The following is a 13,767-nucleotide window of genomic DNA, read 5'->3' as shown; positions in this document are numbered from 1 at the left end:
GGTTCTTTCTCTCCGAATCAGCATCAGTTTCTTGCCCAACACTAGATGTGATTACCTCATCATTCAATGACCTTTTGCCACCGTGAGATGACAATTCCCTGACTAGGCTCTTGCAAAATATTCCATGATGAAGACAGATCAAATGGACAAATTGACAAATAATCTCATCGTCACAGATGTGTCATCAACAAAAAATAGCAGAGAAAATGTCAGGCTTGTTTCAGCAATGCATACAGAACCACACAAGCACACAGTGTGTGGGTTTTACAGCAAATGAGTTAAGTGCAAGGTCAGCATGGCTACCATTTGTTGTGTAGCAACAATGTAAATAAAAAAACAGGAATAGATATGATAGAGATTTCATTTTATGAAGACCTTGTTCCTCCTTGAATGCAGGACTCTTACATATAAATGTACATCCATTACATATGAACTCTTGCCAAACAATGTCAGGCTCTCTGCAACTCATAGTATATCACAGTTTCTGTGTCAGGTGTCTGTGATGACTTTCCTGTGCAGGATCACCACAAAAGGGGGGACAGATTATTTATTTATTTTGTGTTGGATTTCTTCTGTTTTTTTTTTTTCTGTGTGTTACTGCTTTTGTTTTGTTTTTTTCTCAATGCTCCATCTTTATGTTCCTGATTCTGATGTTTTCTTCAGATACTATGTATTCTGACATTTTGAAATGAAGAATTTTAAGAAAGGAAGAGGAAAGAGACCACAACAACAGAAGAGCAGCTATGAGTTTTGCAAATGTTATAGCAGAGAATCCTAAGAAGCGTCCAAAAAAGTTTCCAGAGTGGATGCCCCTGATAAAAACAAACAAACTTGGCGTTCAAGGGAAGAATTAAAGTAAGACAAGACTTGAAGAAAGTGCTTCTAGCAACCTGGTCTCACTCCGAAGTCATTGAAATACGACGCTTGGGCAGCAACTTGCAGCATGAGACACTGACGAAAAAAGCCATCCTTTAATGTCAGCATGATACGCTGCCGGTTGCCATTATAGTTTAATGGTGCTCAGTGGCGTCAGGGGGAAACGTGGTGGGACAAGAATGAAAAGTCCCGTGTAGTCAAGTAGTTGGGAAGGGTGGTGGATGGTTCCAACTAACACTGACCTTCATCTGGGAGAGCAGCGCTTGCGTCCCGTAACATTCCAAAGTCAAACCCTATTCTTTTCTCCTAAACCTAACCATGTGCTTTTGTTGCATAAACCCAACCACGTGTGTTAGATGTTGGAGGAAAAAGATGTCAATTTGTAGTGTAGTGTGTTTATTTTGAGACTGTTGTTAAACAGTGAGGTGCCATGAAAAGTGCATCTTGACAAAAGACAGTGCATGTAAAAGGCATAACTTGACATGGCGTCCCAGAACGTCAACAACCAACGCACCCAGGGTACCTATCACGTCGTATCTGGACATGGAAAATCCATGACCAAATGTCAATATATGACAAGGTAGGAGTGAGAATCTGTTGCTTCTGGGGACAGACAAGATGCAGGGGCTCACTTGCAGGCATACATTCTATTTCACGCAGGCTCCAGCCCCCGCTGGACTCTATGGATAATACCCCTTCAACCACAAGCAGACACTCACCCACTGAGATTTGCATAAAAGTGGCCAGCCAATCAGGATAAGTGTACCTGAATATGTGGGTGACCCCACAGTATAAAGTCAGTACACTCAGCTGTCCACCATCCTTTTATTCATCAGCGAGAGCGATTTTCGCCTACTGGGGCCTCATTAATCTCCGCTGCGGTGGCATGGTTATAGAGAAGTAGGTGGGCTATAGCGACTAAACTTTAGCTGGTCAGGATCAGAGTGGCTGGGTCGATGGTATGCTGCGACAAGGTCTTCATTCATCAGGCTCCACCCACTGTATCCAGAGAGTCCAGTAGAGGGCGGAGCCTGTGTGAGATAGAATGAAGGCTACTATATTGTAACCCTAGTTCTATTAGCACAGGCAGAGCCCTCTACCAAGGTAGTCTCGCCACCAGAGAGCTCCACCTTCTGATAGTCTGGGGACACTCCTTTCTAAAGTGTGTTTAACACACCGGAGAAAACGGCCGGCAACAAAGCAACACCTCTTGCATTTTTTAAAAAGGGCACGCCCTCCCGGAAATGTGCGCTTCCCCTTTTCTCGTCCTCAAGGACACAAACACACAGAGAGCTTGTGCTTGAGCGTGTGCTCAGTCCACAAGATTGTGGAAATGAAGAACTTACAGCGACTTTGTTTAAAACTTTTAACGCAGATTTCAGCGAGCCACTGAAGGACCGCCCTGCGGATTTACTATTGGTTCTGCAATGTAGGGAGTTTTTTAAACTCTGAAATTGTATCCGCCCATCTAAACACAAAATCAGGGAGAAAGACATCAGTCTTTAGTTAAGCAAAGCGTCTAAAGACTGACTTGTGAGTCTACTACCAAGGGGCCATGTTGCTCTTCCGCCGCTCGCTAAAGAGAGTGTTGGATGGTGGACAGCCTCGTCTGCTGCCTTTATACTGAGGGGGCCGCACATATTTGGGTAGGCGCGTCCTGATTGGCTGGCCACATTCATGCAAATCTCAGTGGACGAATGCGTGCACATGATTGAAGGAGTATTACCAATAGAGTCCAGTAGAAGGCTCCACCTGTGCGAGTAGAACTAGGGTTACAATCGTAACTTTCATTATAAGCATGCATCACCAGTGTTTATGCAATTACTCTCATTGCCAGAGGGGGGGAATTAAAGTTCTACACCCCAGCTTTAAGTCCCATTCCTAACACAAATTGGTAACTTTTCAGTTTCCTTTTGAGTGCAAGTAAACAAAGGAGACACAGCAATTTAATTATAGACTGATAAATTAGCAACCTGTTCAGGGTTTGTTCATCTGATGGAAACAGCTGGATGGATGAATGGAAACATGATAAGCACACTCACACCCATGTTCTCACTCACATGCATGAAGACGTGCAAAAACAGGCAGGGTGTGTGGGAGTTCGTGTGTGGAAATCCATTCATCAGCTCAATCACTCAAGACAGAGGAAACAGTGAGGGCACACTCTCACATTCTCCCTCTCAGCACACACACTCGCACACACTCTTAAAGTTTTCTGATAACACAGGAAACACATAGGGTCTATGCACAATATAATCTATGAGAGTGTAAACATGGCATGCTGACATAGAAAGACTAAAGCAACTTCTGAATACGACTGGACTGCAAAAGAGAGAGCTCACAGGTAAGAGTGTGTCAAATTATTTTTTTTGTATATTGTTAACTGTGTGGAGTTAATTTGTATTAATTTTGCAGATATTATTTTAGAATTATTATTGCCATAACACATTTAGTAATAATACGCGTTGTGTTTTGTATATTAGGTTAAATATTAATTCAAAATTATTTACATAGCACCTGAGATACTGTTGATCTTTTCTCCTTAGGGTTTGCATTGAACATTAGAAGTAGAGATTCTCATATTTGCTAGAACAATATTCACCATGTATATGATGAAATTCCACAAGCAAGTTTTCAAGAATTTGAAATCCCTATAATTTAAAACCAGTTTTATTTCCTCCTTCCTGCCTGTGCTGATTTTTGTCTCCCTTCTCCCCTCAGGTGTTCTCACTTGCCACTTGAGGTCTCGTTACGCCTGGTTCACTGCCAGTAATCTCTCTGTGCATTGTGTTTCTGTTTGTGGCAACCCGGTGGGGAATTACCGCCGACAGTGGGGGATATAGACTACCAAAAATCCCCTTGATTCACTTCAGTTGATTTTTGGTGTAGGCAGTAGCAACAGTAACACAAAACGTGACAACTGGTGAGGCAGAGAAAGAGAGGAGTTGAGACAGCTTCAGAGACAGTATCCATCTTCTTCCAGCTACATCGTCGTCCTGCTCGTCCTCCGTCATGACTGCCAGACAGACAGTTGTATTCATGGTGGCGGTGGTCTTCTACTTGCCAGGTCTCATCCACAGCTTCCAGCCACTCGTCACATTTGATGGGAATTCCACCACTCACCGTGACATCACACAAAGGGCGGTCCTGAGAAAGACAGCTGAGGTCTGCAGAGACATGGCTGCCTCTGAGGGACGGGATTTCAGCCTAACTGTGAGTTGGAGAGCCACACTGAAACAGAGAGACTGCAGATTACCCTATATATGTTCTATGAAAGATTGTTTTAATAGAGATTTAAGTCTCTAATATTGATGATCTTAAAACAATTTAGTCAACCAGTAAATCAGTGTCCAGTGCAAAACTCCACAAGGCAGGAACATAAGAAAACAGTTATCTAAACATAGATTTCCAAAAACGAAGTAATTTCTTTGTCTCCAGATTGACAACAGCGTGTCAGCTGAAAAGGTACAAAGGGCCTGCTCCTCCACAGGTACCTCCACCTCTGTCCTCTCATCTGTCATGTTCCGAACATCCATTGCAAACATGTACTTCAGCAACGCAAAAGTTGATGTGGTTTTTGCGCTAAGTGAGGAGCACCACTTTGATGATGAGACCTTCCAGGGAGGACGGGATGTCATCACAGCAGGTACACGTCAAACACCATTTTCCTACTCAAACACTATTGGACAAACTGTGTATATATATATATTTTAGAAATGCTGCTTTGTTTTCTGCTGCTGAGGTGTGGCTGCTGTGAAGGCCAGTGTGAAGCTGGAGAACTTCGTTGCAGGGCGGTGGACTCTTGGACGAGTCCTTCACACCCTACAGGTAAGAGTGATGATCACTGTTAGAGGTTGATGGAGGGATGGTGATGTCATTTAGGAGGTGAGAGACCTGATCAAAACAACAAGCGACAGTGGTGTCGTAAATGCTGTTTCATATTCTGTGTTAAGGACTTCTACAGCCACAGTAACTGGGTGGAGCTGGGGAACAATGCCCCTTACAGCACTCTGATCAGACCAGACCAACCTCTTGAGAACCTGGCAGGTAGGATACTGCTATCTATGGTAGCCCCGACTCTTGTCCACAAACCTGCTGCTTGGTCACACTGAGTGAGAAATCACACTAGAGACATTATCAGTTAATCTGTCACCAGTCAGTTAACAAATACCCACCCTGCTGTGGCTTGCACTCACACAAACGCACATATGGATATGGGTACACTGTTCAATATTTCACTCAACACACAAGCCCTCAGCTCACTAACCAAACAGTATATATTTGATTTAAAAAAAACAACAAAAAACTAGACAGCATCAAAGTGTTATTTAAAGGTGCAGTTTGAAGGATTTAGTGGCATCTAGTGATGAGGACTGCATGTTGCAACCAGCTGAAACTTCTCCAGTGGGCCCTGCATGAACTCGTGATTAGGATTCCTTCTGTATTCATTGTTCAGACAGTTTTTACAGGGAGCCAAATTATCAACAGAGGTCTTGTCCACTCCAAAACAATGGGACCAGGTGATTAAAACCAGTACAATCACTATTAAAGCAGTTCAATTGCAAACTGGTGTTTCTCTTACACTGCTTGCTCAGTACCTGCTAATGTTTGCTCACCTATTTTTTGTCTGATAACTTAAGAACCAGACATTCAGGAGGTTTTTATCTGGAGCCGAATTATCCAAGAGGTCTCCTCCTCCCGAAAACAATCAAAACCAGGGATTTAAACAGGTTAAAGTGCTGAATAAAGCAGCTTCCCTTTAAAAATCAGTGTTTTTTCAATGCGTTTTGCCCAATCACAGATGGGATCTGCTAACTACGGTGACCGATGCAAAAATGCGAATGGACCTTTCCAGAGCTATAGTTTGGTTTGTCTGTTTTGGGCTACTGTAGAAACATGACAATGCAACATGATGGACTCAGGTGACTATACACTAAAAACAATTATATTTATAATATTCCATTTCTGCTAGTGTATCCTATCTAAATCCTGCATACTGGACCTTTAAAATTCACAAAATTCCAAGGAATTTCTACATTTTCAACATAATCTGTCTCTTAGCTATTAAAATCAGTGATGATCATAGTTTACTCAGTGATAGTGATAATCATTCATACCAGTTTACAGACTCCAGTTTGAGACTCGGTCGCTTATCAACTTATAAGTAAATATATTTCTCTCTGGTCTGAAGTAGTGCAATGTGTAAATTGTGTGTAAAACTGATTTATTTTAATATGTTAGTCCATGTTTTTAGATAAATTAACCATGCCTGGTTTGATTTTCGTATTGTTGAATTTGCTGCAGACCTAAGTACTCCAACCTGTAAGAACTGTACAGGAGGGAACTGTGAGAACAACCTTCTGCCTGACCTGCTGCAGCAGGGGCTTCTCACTTCAGGCTACTTCAACGTCTTCTCCTCAGCAAAACCTGCAGGTGACTTTGAAGAATCATGTACATTGGTATTTTGTTCCACTATTAGTAGGCCTAATTTGTGAACAGATGTAAATAAAATGACAAACCTATTCTGTCTGCTTCAAGGTAAATGCAGCCACGGTGGATCATTTGACCGGACAAGTAGACAGGACCCAGTGGGGGGCATCAGTAAGGACGACGTTGGGTCCAGTCATGGCTCACTTCACCACAAAGCAGCTGATTTGGCTGTGAATGCCACTATGGAGCTACTGGAGGACATCAGAGTAGCTGTCGGAGACAAGAACTTCCTGCGGTATGGGTCACCTTCACCTGAGCCATTTTGTAGGATGAATGTAGGGCAGACGGAGCTGTAACACCACATGAAAGCAAAGATGCTACACATTAAAATGAAGTCACTGATACAGTGTGATATGTATTCTAAAGGTCTAAAAAAAAATAATAAAAAAGCATGCTGACTGGACAGCTTATTTAGACTTGGTTTCTGTGCACAAGGTCAAATGGTAATCATTGATCACTGTCATCCATAATCAGCTGTATAAGGTAATTATAATTTTTGTCTATCTTGTGTTTCCACAGATTGATGGGCCTCTCCCAGTCCTCTGTGCTGTGTTTTGTCATTGACACCACAGGCAGTATGAGCGATGACATCGCAGAGGCTAAGAGAGTTTCCTTTGAAATTATAGACAGTAAGAGGGGAACCCAGCAGGAGCCCTCCGCCTACATACTGGTACCTTTCAATGACCCAGGTACAGATGTAATTTAGGAATAAAACTTGTTACTGTTTGAGTGGTAGCTGCCTCTGACAGCTTCCAAATAAAGCAGGCATAGTTCTTAAGTGAATATTAAGAAAAAGTACGGTAGAACTGCAAGTGTGTCCTCTATTGTAAACTGTGCGTGTGTACTTTAGCCCCAGCAGTCAAAGGCAAATGGTAACGCTTATCTATTTCTGTATCAAGGTTTTGGTCCTCTGATAATGACAACCAATGCAGACATCTTCAAAGATAGAATCAACAAGCTGTCTGCAAGTGGAGGAGGAGACATCCCCGAGCTGTGCTTGTCTGGACTGCAGGTGTTGACACGTGTTTCCTACTTTTCTGCACTTACTCCACTTTTCCACTCAAAGTTATGGAACACTAAATAAATGGATGCAAAATTAAATTTGAAATGTAAATAAAACAATGTTCAAAATCAGTTTTTTATTCTTAACACTTTGTAATAAATATTTTTTTCCTGCCCTGTGTACAACTGGCAGCTTGCCCTGACGGCTGCTCCACCCTCGTCTGAGATCTTTGTCTTCACTGATGCTCCAGCTAAAGATGCTTATCTGAAAGGCACCATCACTGCCCTTATAGAGAGCACCAAGTCTGTGGTAAGAGAAGACTTTTCATCATCCTTTCACTTTGAATGTCAATACATTACATACAGAAACGATTAAATGATATGTAAACAACTGTGGACTAATATATAATGTTTCCAGATCTGAACTTTTGATTTATTTACGTATTTATCTATTTTTCTGTCCTTATACTTTAGGTAACTTTCATGTTGACAGATGTCCTGGCCAGTCGGCGGCGCCGCAGAAACCCTCAGGGCAAGTCAAGTCCACGCTCAATGAGCCAGTTAGATGCCCAGCTGTACCGTGACTTAGCCCGTGCCTCTGGAGGTCAGGCCATCGAGGTCACCAAGTCAGACCTCTCTCTGGCTACAAGTGTAATAGAGGATTCATCAGCCAGTGCTGTGGTGAGACGCCAAACAAGATAATCATACCTGACTAAAGATGGTACCGTTCAATATGTGTATAAGAGTGCAGTTTCTATTCCATCTTCTCTCAGGTGACAGTTTTTCAGGTGGTGAGGAATCCCGGACAGCCTGATAATTTTACGTTTACTGTTGATGGATCACTCAGAAACATGACTGCCTACATCACAGGAGCCTCATCCCTCACCTACGATCTCACCAGCTCCACAGGTGTTGCTATTGCTAATGTCCTTTAAATTAAGTCTAGTATTGGTTGTTTGATGCCTTTTACTTCCTCTATCTGCTGCCATCAGAAAAATCTTAAGTGTTGTTTCAGCATGTGTGTCTCTCCTCCAGGAGTCTCTCAGAGTTCCAGTGAGTCCAGTGGTCCTCTGGCATCCGTCACCACAGCAGGAAACTTGCGGCGTTTAAGCCTCAACACTGACAATCAAACGGGATCATGGGAAATCAGGGTTAGCTCTAACAACCCCTACTCAGTTAAGGTCACAGGTCAGTAGAATGATAGAGATCACCTACAGCACGTGAGAGTTAAATGAGAGCATTTTATTAAGCAGGTCTTTGTTTACAGTTGTGTTTGTAAATAGTTGCCCTGCTGATCTGTTTTGTGTGTTTGTGTGTGTGTGTACATAAGGTCAAAGTTCAGTGAACTTCATTTTTAACCTTGTGGAGGCTCATGAGGGAGCCCATGGGGACTTCAGTCTAAAGGAGGGACGCCCACTCTCAGGTCAGACTACTTTATAATTATTGTCATCTTGATTTTTACAGTTTGTAAAACTCTCTTGTGGTACACATTTAATATTCCATATTTTTTTGTTCATTATCCTCAACAGCATCTTTTAAAGAATCATTTCCCATTCCCCAAAAAATATTAAAAGTCCAACCCATCAACCCTAAAATATTTTGTCTCTGTCTTTGTGTTTTCAGTTATGTACATACTGTTCATGTCTCAGGAGCTGTCATACTTACCCTCATCTACTGTCTCTTTCTCTCTTGTCTTGACTTTCAGGTGGTAATGCCAGCCTCATGGTCACTGTGACAGGAAGTGACACAGTAAAGGTCACAGAGGTCACTCTGTTTGACAGCTCAGGGCCAACAGAGGTCAACGGATCACTGCAGGCATGTCACATGTTACACTTGATGGATTTAAAGGACCATACCCAGTAGTTGCTTTTCTGCTTTCCATTTTCCATTGAGAACATGACAAAAGATTGAATATTTTCTACTTGGAAGGAGCCTATCGATTGTAGTTGATGCCATGCTCTCTGGCAGCTGAACCCTCACAACTTGAATAGGGACTAGAATGTCCTTGAAAGCTCAATGGAGAGTCTAATAATAGTCCTAGGAAAGACACATTTATCGATCTAAATCACGAGGCAAAGCTGCAACATAGAAACGCTCCTCTTGTTGACATGGTGTAGACAATATTGTCTGCAAAGCAATGGGATTAAGTACTACAAAAAGTACTGAAAATTGCAGCTAGTAGTCAACAGATTTCAAACTCCTGTCATTCTGACCATCTCGTACTCTTACCTTCTCTGTCTGTCCTCCGCAGGCGGTGGGAGATGGTAACTTCCTGGTGACGTTCAGTGGAGTCCCAGCAGGTGACTTTGTGGTTCGCCTGAAAGGAGAGGACAGCAGCTCCACCTCTAGGTCAACGCCAAGCAGCTTCCAGAGGCAGGCCTCCACTCAGATCAAGACCTCCAGCATCTCTGTTACTGTGAGCTCACTTTCAATTGTCTGTCTCAGTAAAGCAGTTCTTTTACGTCAGCATTTATAACGGAAATAATCTTGACAAGTCTTCATGACTGCTGGCCTTGCTTTTGGTCATTCTCAAACAACAAAATGACCACCTGTATCTTTCTGTAGTCAAATGGATGGTACCAATATCATAAGCAAGACTAAGAGTCGTGTTAGGCTATGTACAGTGGTGTTTTGAGCTAACTGCTAAAGTCAGCATGCTAACATCCTTGCAATAATGATGTTAGCATGCTGATGTCTATCATTTATAATGTTTACTATGTTTTCTATCGTAGTTTAGCATGTTAGCATGCTGACATTAGCTAATAAGCACTAAACTAATGCCGAAGCCATTATATTGGGCATTCTGACCATGTTGAAAATGCCATCATCTGAGCATGTCAGGGGATCATCAAAGGTATTTAGCCCTCCTGAGGGTGACATTAGCATTTGTACCAAGTGTCATGACAGTTCATCTGATGGTTGTCAACATGTGACATTCAAAACCGCAAATGTCAACCTCATGGTGGTGCTAGAGGGAAAAGTCTGGCTCAACAGTCGTTCTCAGCCTTATTCATTTCAAGGACCCCTAAACTGATCCACATTAGGCCACGGACCACCAAGATTTTGCCTCCGGGACCTCCATCTAAAAAGACTTAGGCTGTTTGACATGATCAGGAACAGAATTCTATAGTTAGAGATAACTGTGAAGGGAGTAAAACCTTCAATCAGAAGTCACTCTCAAGGATCTTACTCACACTGGGCTCCCTTCCATGGTTAATTAAATAGTGAAAATAAACTATTCCTTATATTTCTGGGCCCCCGCTGTAACTCCCTCAAGGTTGGTAATCCTTCTCATCATGATACTTCTAATCCTAAGATCTCATCTTTCCACTTAAGGCTACTATGATACAAATGACCACCCATCAAAATATAACTCCTTCTCTTTTCTTTCCCCTCACTTTTTCAGGCCCAGGTCAACAACACCAACATAGAACCAGGCTCCACCATCTCCATCCCTTTCACAGTTGCCACAACCACCAACGGAGTTATTAACGACTCTGCAACCGGGACGTTCACAGTGCGAGCAAACAATGACCACAGCTATGATTTGACTTCACCCAGCACCGTCACCATATCGGCGGGCAGCGGAGGGAAAGCCAACGGCACTGTGACCGTGACAGCACCGGCCAGCGCTGCATCAGGAACAGACGTGACCCTTACCATCGAGGCAGAAGATGCAGCTGCCACCGACATCAACTACGCTGTCCTCAGGTTGTCTGTGGCTGCCAAGGTGAGAGGAAAATTCATGTACTGCAGGAAGAGGAGGTGGTTTGGTGAAAATTGAGAGCCAGAGAAGAGTTTGGTGGCAAACAGTGTTGCATACGCAACATTTTCCACCCTAAGTATATCAGTATTAAATCACTAATAACAGATGAATAGAAATGTCTGGAAGCATTTTGCAATGTAAGTGTTTAAATCTGGCATAACAACTCTCCTTCTTTGGTGATTTATTTTCTTTGATTTAATGATGTTCGTGGTCCTTTTTGGTTGTAATAGTAAAATATACTAACATGTCAATTAATAAAATTACTGATGTTAAAACGATGGTTTGTATGATGCCTCATTCCTGTCCTTTCTCCTCATCTCGCCCACTTCCTGTTTCTGCATCTCTAGGTGAAAGATATTACCCGCCCAGTGTGCCAGGTTGTCAGTTTGGCAGCCAGCTGTCCATCCTCTTCATCACTATGTGCTTCATCCCAGTGGGAATTCATTGCCAATCTCACTGATGGCATCAATGGGACTGGCATTGACAGCGTCACCGTCCGCCAAGGGAACGGTACCCTCAACACCAGCACAGTGGCTGGAGCAGGGGGTGAGAACATCACAGTGGCTACCTACAGCGCCTCCTGCTGCTCACAGAGTGTAGAGCTGGCCGCTGTGGACGGAGTGGGAAATGTGGGGACATGTGTGGGACAAGTTCGAGCAGTTACCACGGCCGCCCCTGCTGTGACTACAGCTGCAGTTAACACAACATCCACTGGAGGGCACACTTTGAGCATGTCACACTGTCTCTGGATCAGTGTTGCAGTTTCTCTCCTCTGGAAATAAAGTAAAATCCTTCTGTCAAGGTGAAAGTGTAGCACATGAACAAGTGTCCCCTCAGAGAGTCTTTTATAGCTTTGATTTTTTTTAAATCAGAATTTAATTACCACTGCTTGAAGAAACATTTTTTCTTCACTTTGAATCTCTTTAATTAACTAATATTAATTTCTTTATGTGTAAATACTACATTTTTTATTTTTATTTTATAATTTCATTTTGGTGTTTTGTGTTTTGGATGTATATATAAAATTAAGGAGTTATTTTGAATGATTTATTCATATTCCTGGTGGTGTATGGATTTGCTGCAGCCATCATAGCTGAGTGGTGATGCTAATGTAGAAGTGCAACTGCTGACTGAACTCAATGGATCCTCTAACCTCTTTCTTACAAATAATAATTCATATTTTTCCACATATCTAGAGTTTCAATGGATAGTTACATGTATTCTAATGTGTATCATGGTGGCAAAGTTGAGAAACATTGTTGTATTAAGGAGTTTTTCAGTGTGAAGAGAAGTATGTTTTTGATGGTGGTGAGCAATAAACTGAATTCATGACAACTCTCCTACAGAACCCCAAGCCTGACATCCTACATGTATTATTAATAGAACATAACTGTTTATGCTGAGATTCCTTAAGTCTGTTCTATAACACTGATCTCTAAATTTCACATTACTGAAGAAAAAAATTGTGATGAAGAGTTTTGTGATAAAGAATTTTCTTATTCTGTCGTATCTACATAAGTTTCTCTGCCTTGTCAGTTAAAGGCCCTGAAAAATGTTTTCTTCATTTTAAATTTAAGAGATCAGGTATAGGAGAGCTCTGCGGGTAATTTGGCTCATGGTTAAATCTCTTGAATGTCTGGACCACCAAAAAGGTTAGCAAATATTATGTTATCAGGAAAATAGGTGAGCAAGTGGGCCGTCTGCAACATGCCAAACAGGGTAGGAGAAACATGAATTTGTGATATGAAACTGCTTTATTCAGTGTTTTTGCCAGTTTGAATCACCTGGGGCCATATTCACTAACATTCTGAGGACACTCTCAAAGAGCTCCTAACTTAACTTAAAAAAGAATTGTAAGGAGTCCTAGCCTAGGGGTGATTTAGCAAAGTTCTCAGAGCAACTCTGAGCGAGGAAAGTGACTCCAAACTTTTACTTTAGTGAAGAGGTGAGGTTGACCCCGTTGCTAGGTATGATGCATTCTTTTAACAGATGTGATTGGTTGTCACAGACATGTCCTTTAGTGAGCCTGCAAGGTGAGGACACCCAGTGGAAACTACAAGAACTGCTGACTGGGAAAGGTGTTCTCATTGTTAGTGTAATGACTCTGCTGATGGAAGGTTGAGACAGACTCAAGTCATCACCACTGCACTCTTGCGTTTTTTATACAGTCTGTTTTTTTCCAGTTTTTCAAATATCTTACTACTGTGATCATTTTATTTCTGGCGTTAAAGCGTTATTGCATTGGGTGGGAAATGTATGCGTATCCCCAATGAGATCAACCAAAAATATCCGTGCACCATCTAATGTGTAGTATTTACTCACTGTCATCCAGAGTTAAGAGAATATTTCTCCGACCTCTTTGTGTTTCCACCATTTTCTCCTCCTCTTAAAGTCCTCCTCTCTACTCTCTAGTGACAGTTTTTCACCTTAGGGGCTCTTTTAAGGTCTGAGATGCTCTGTGAATAACTATTATCTTTACAAGGACCTTGTCTTAACTAAGTTAAGAATTTCTAGGAAAACGTCACAATTCTAAGAATTTTCTTAGAATTTTGTCACTAGGAGCAACTCTTTGTTCCAGGAAGCCTTGTGAATACGGCCCTTTATCGCTTTGGAGAGGAACAGACCTCTGAGGA

General features: G+C 42.1%; 1 protein-coding gene across 1 annotated transcript; it reads left to right on the top strand.

The window, feature by feature from the left end:
* The first annotated feature begins 2,968 nt into the window (after positions 1-2,968).
* Positions 2,969-12,474, top strand: vwa10.2 (von Willebrand factor A domain containing 10, tandem duplicate 2). The gene is made up of 18 exons (XM_033623054.2): positions 2,969-3,220; positions 3,598-4,089; positions 4,315-4,522; positions 4,619-4,704; positions 4,830-4,923; positions 6,181-6,309; positions 6,415-6,601; positions 6,886-7,055; positions 7,266-7,378; positions 7,562-7,678; positions 7,843-8,049; positions 8,142-8,277; positions 8,404-8,556; positions 8,699-8,791; positions 9,074-9,183; positions 9,620-9,784; positions 10,775-11,098; positions 11,482-12,474. The coding sequence occupies exons 2-18, from the start codon at positions 3,889-3,891 to the stop codon at positions 11,914-11,916; spliced, it is 2,928 nt and encodes a 975-aa protein (XP_033478945.1). The 5' UTR covers positions 2,969-3,220; positions 3,598-3,888; the 3' UTR covers positions 11,917-12,474.
* Positions 12,475-13,767: the final 1,293 nt, after the last annotated feature.

Source organism: Epinephelus lanceolatus, chromosome 3 (assembly GCF_041903045.1).
Source record: "Epinephelus lanceolatus isolate andai-2023 chromosome 3, ASM4190304v1, whole genome shotgun sequence".
Lineage (NCBI taxonomy): Eukaryota > Metazoa > Chordata > Actinopteri > Perciformes > Serranidae > Epinephelus > Epinephelus lanceolatus.
This window is presented reverse-complemented; position numbering and strand designations above follow the sequence as displayed.

Bases quoted from the DNA above. Each gene is read 5' to 3' on its own strand.
- vwa10.2 (XM_033623054.2), top strand. From the start codon at position 3,889: ATGACTGCCAGACAGACAGTTGTATTCATGGTGGCGGTGGTCTTCTAC. The intron at 4,523-4,618 runs GTACACGTCAAA...TCTGCTGCTGAG, and splicing joins ACGGGATGTCATCACAGCAG to GTGTGGCTGCTGTGAAGGCC. The intron at 7,056-7,265 runs GTACAGATGTAA...TTCTGTATCAAG, and splicing joins GGTACCTTTCAATGACCCAG to GTTTTGGTCCTCTGATAATG.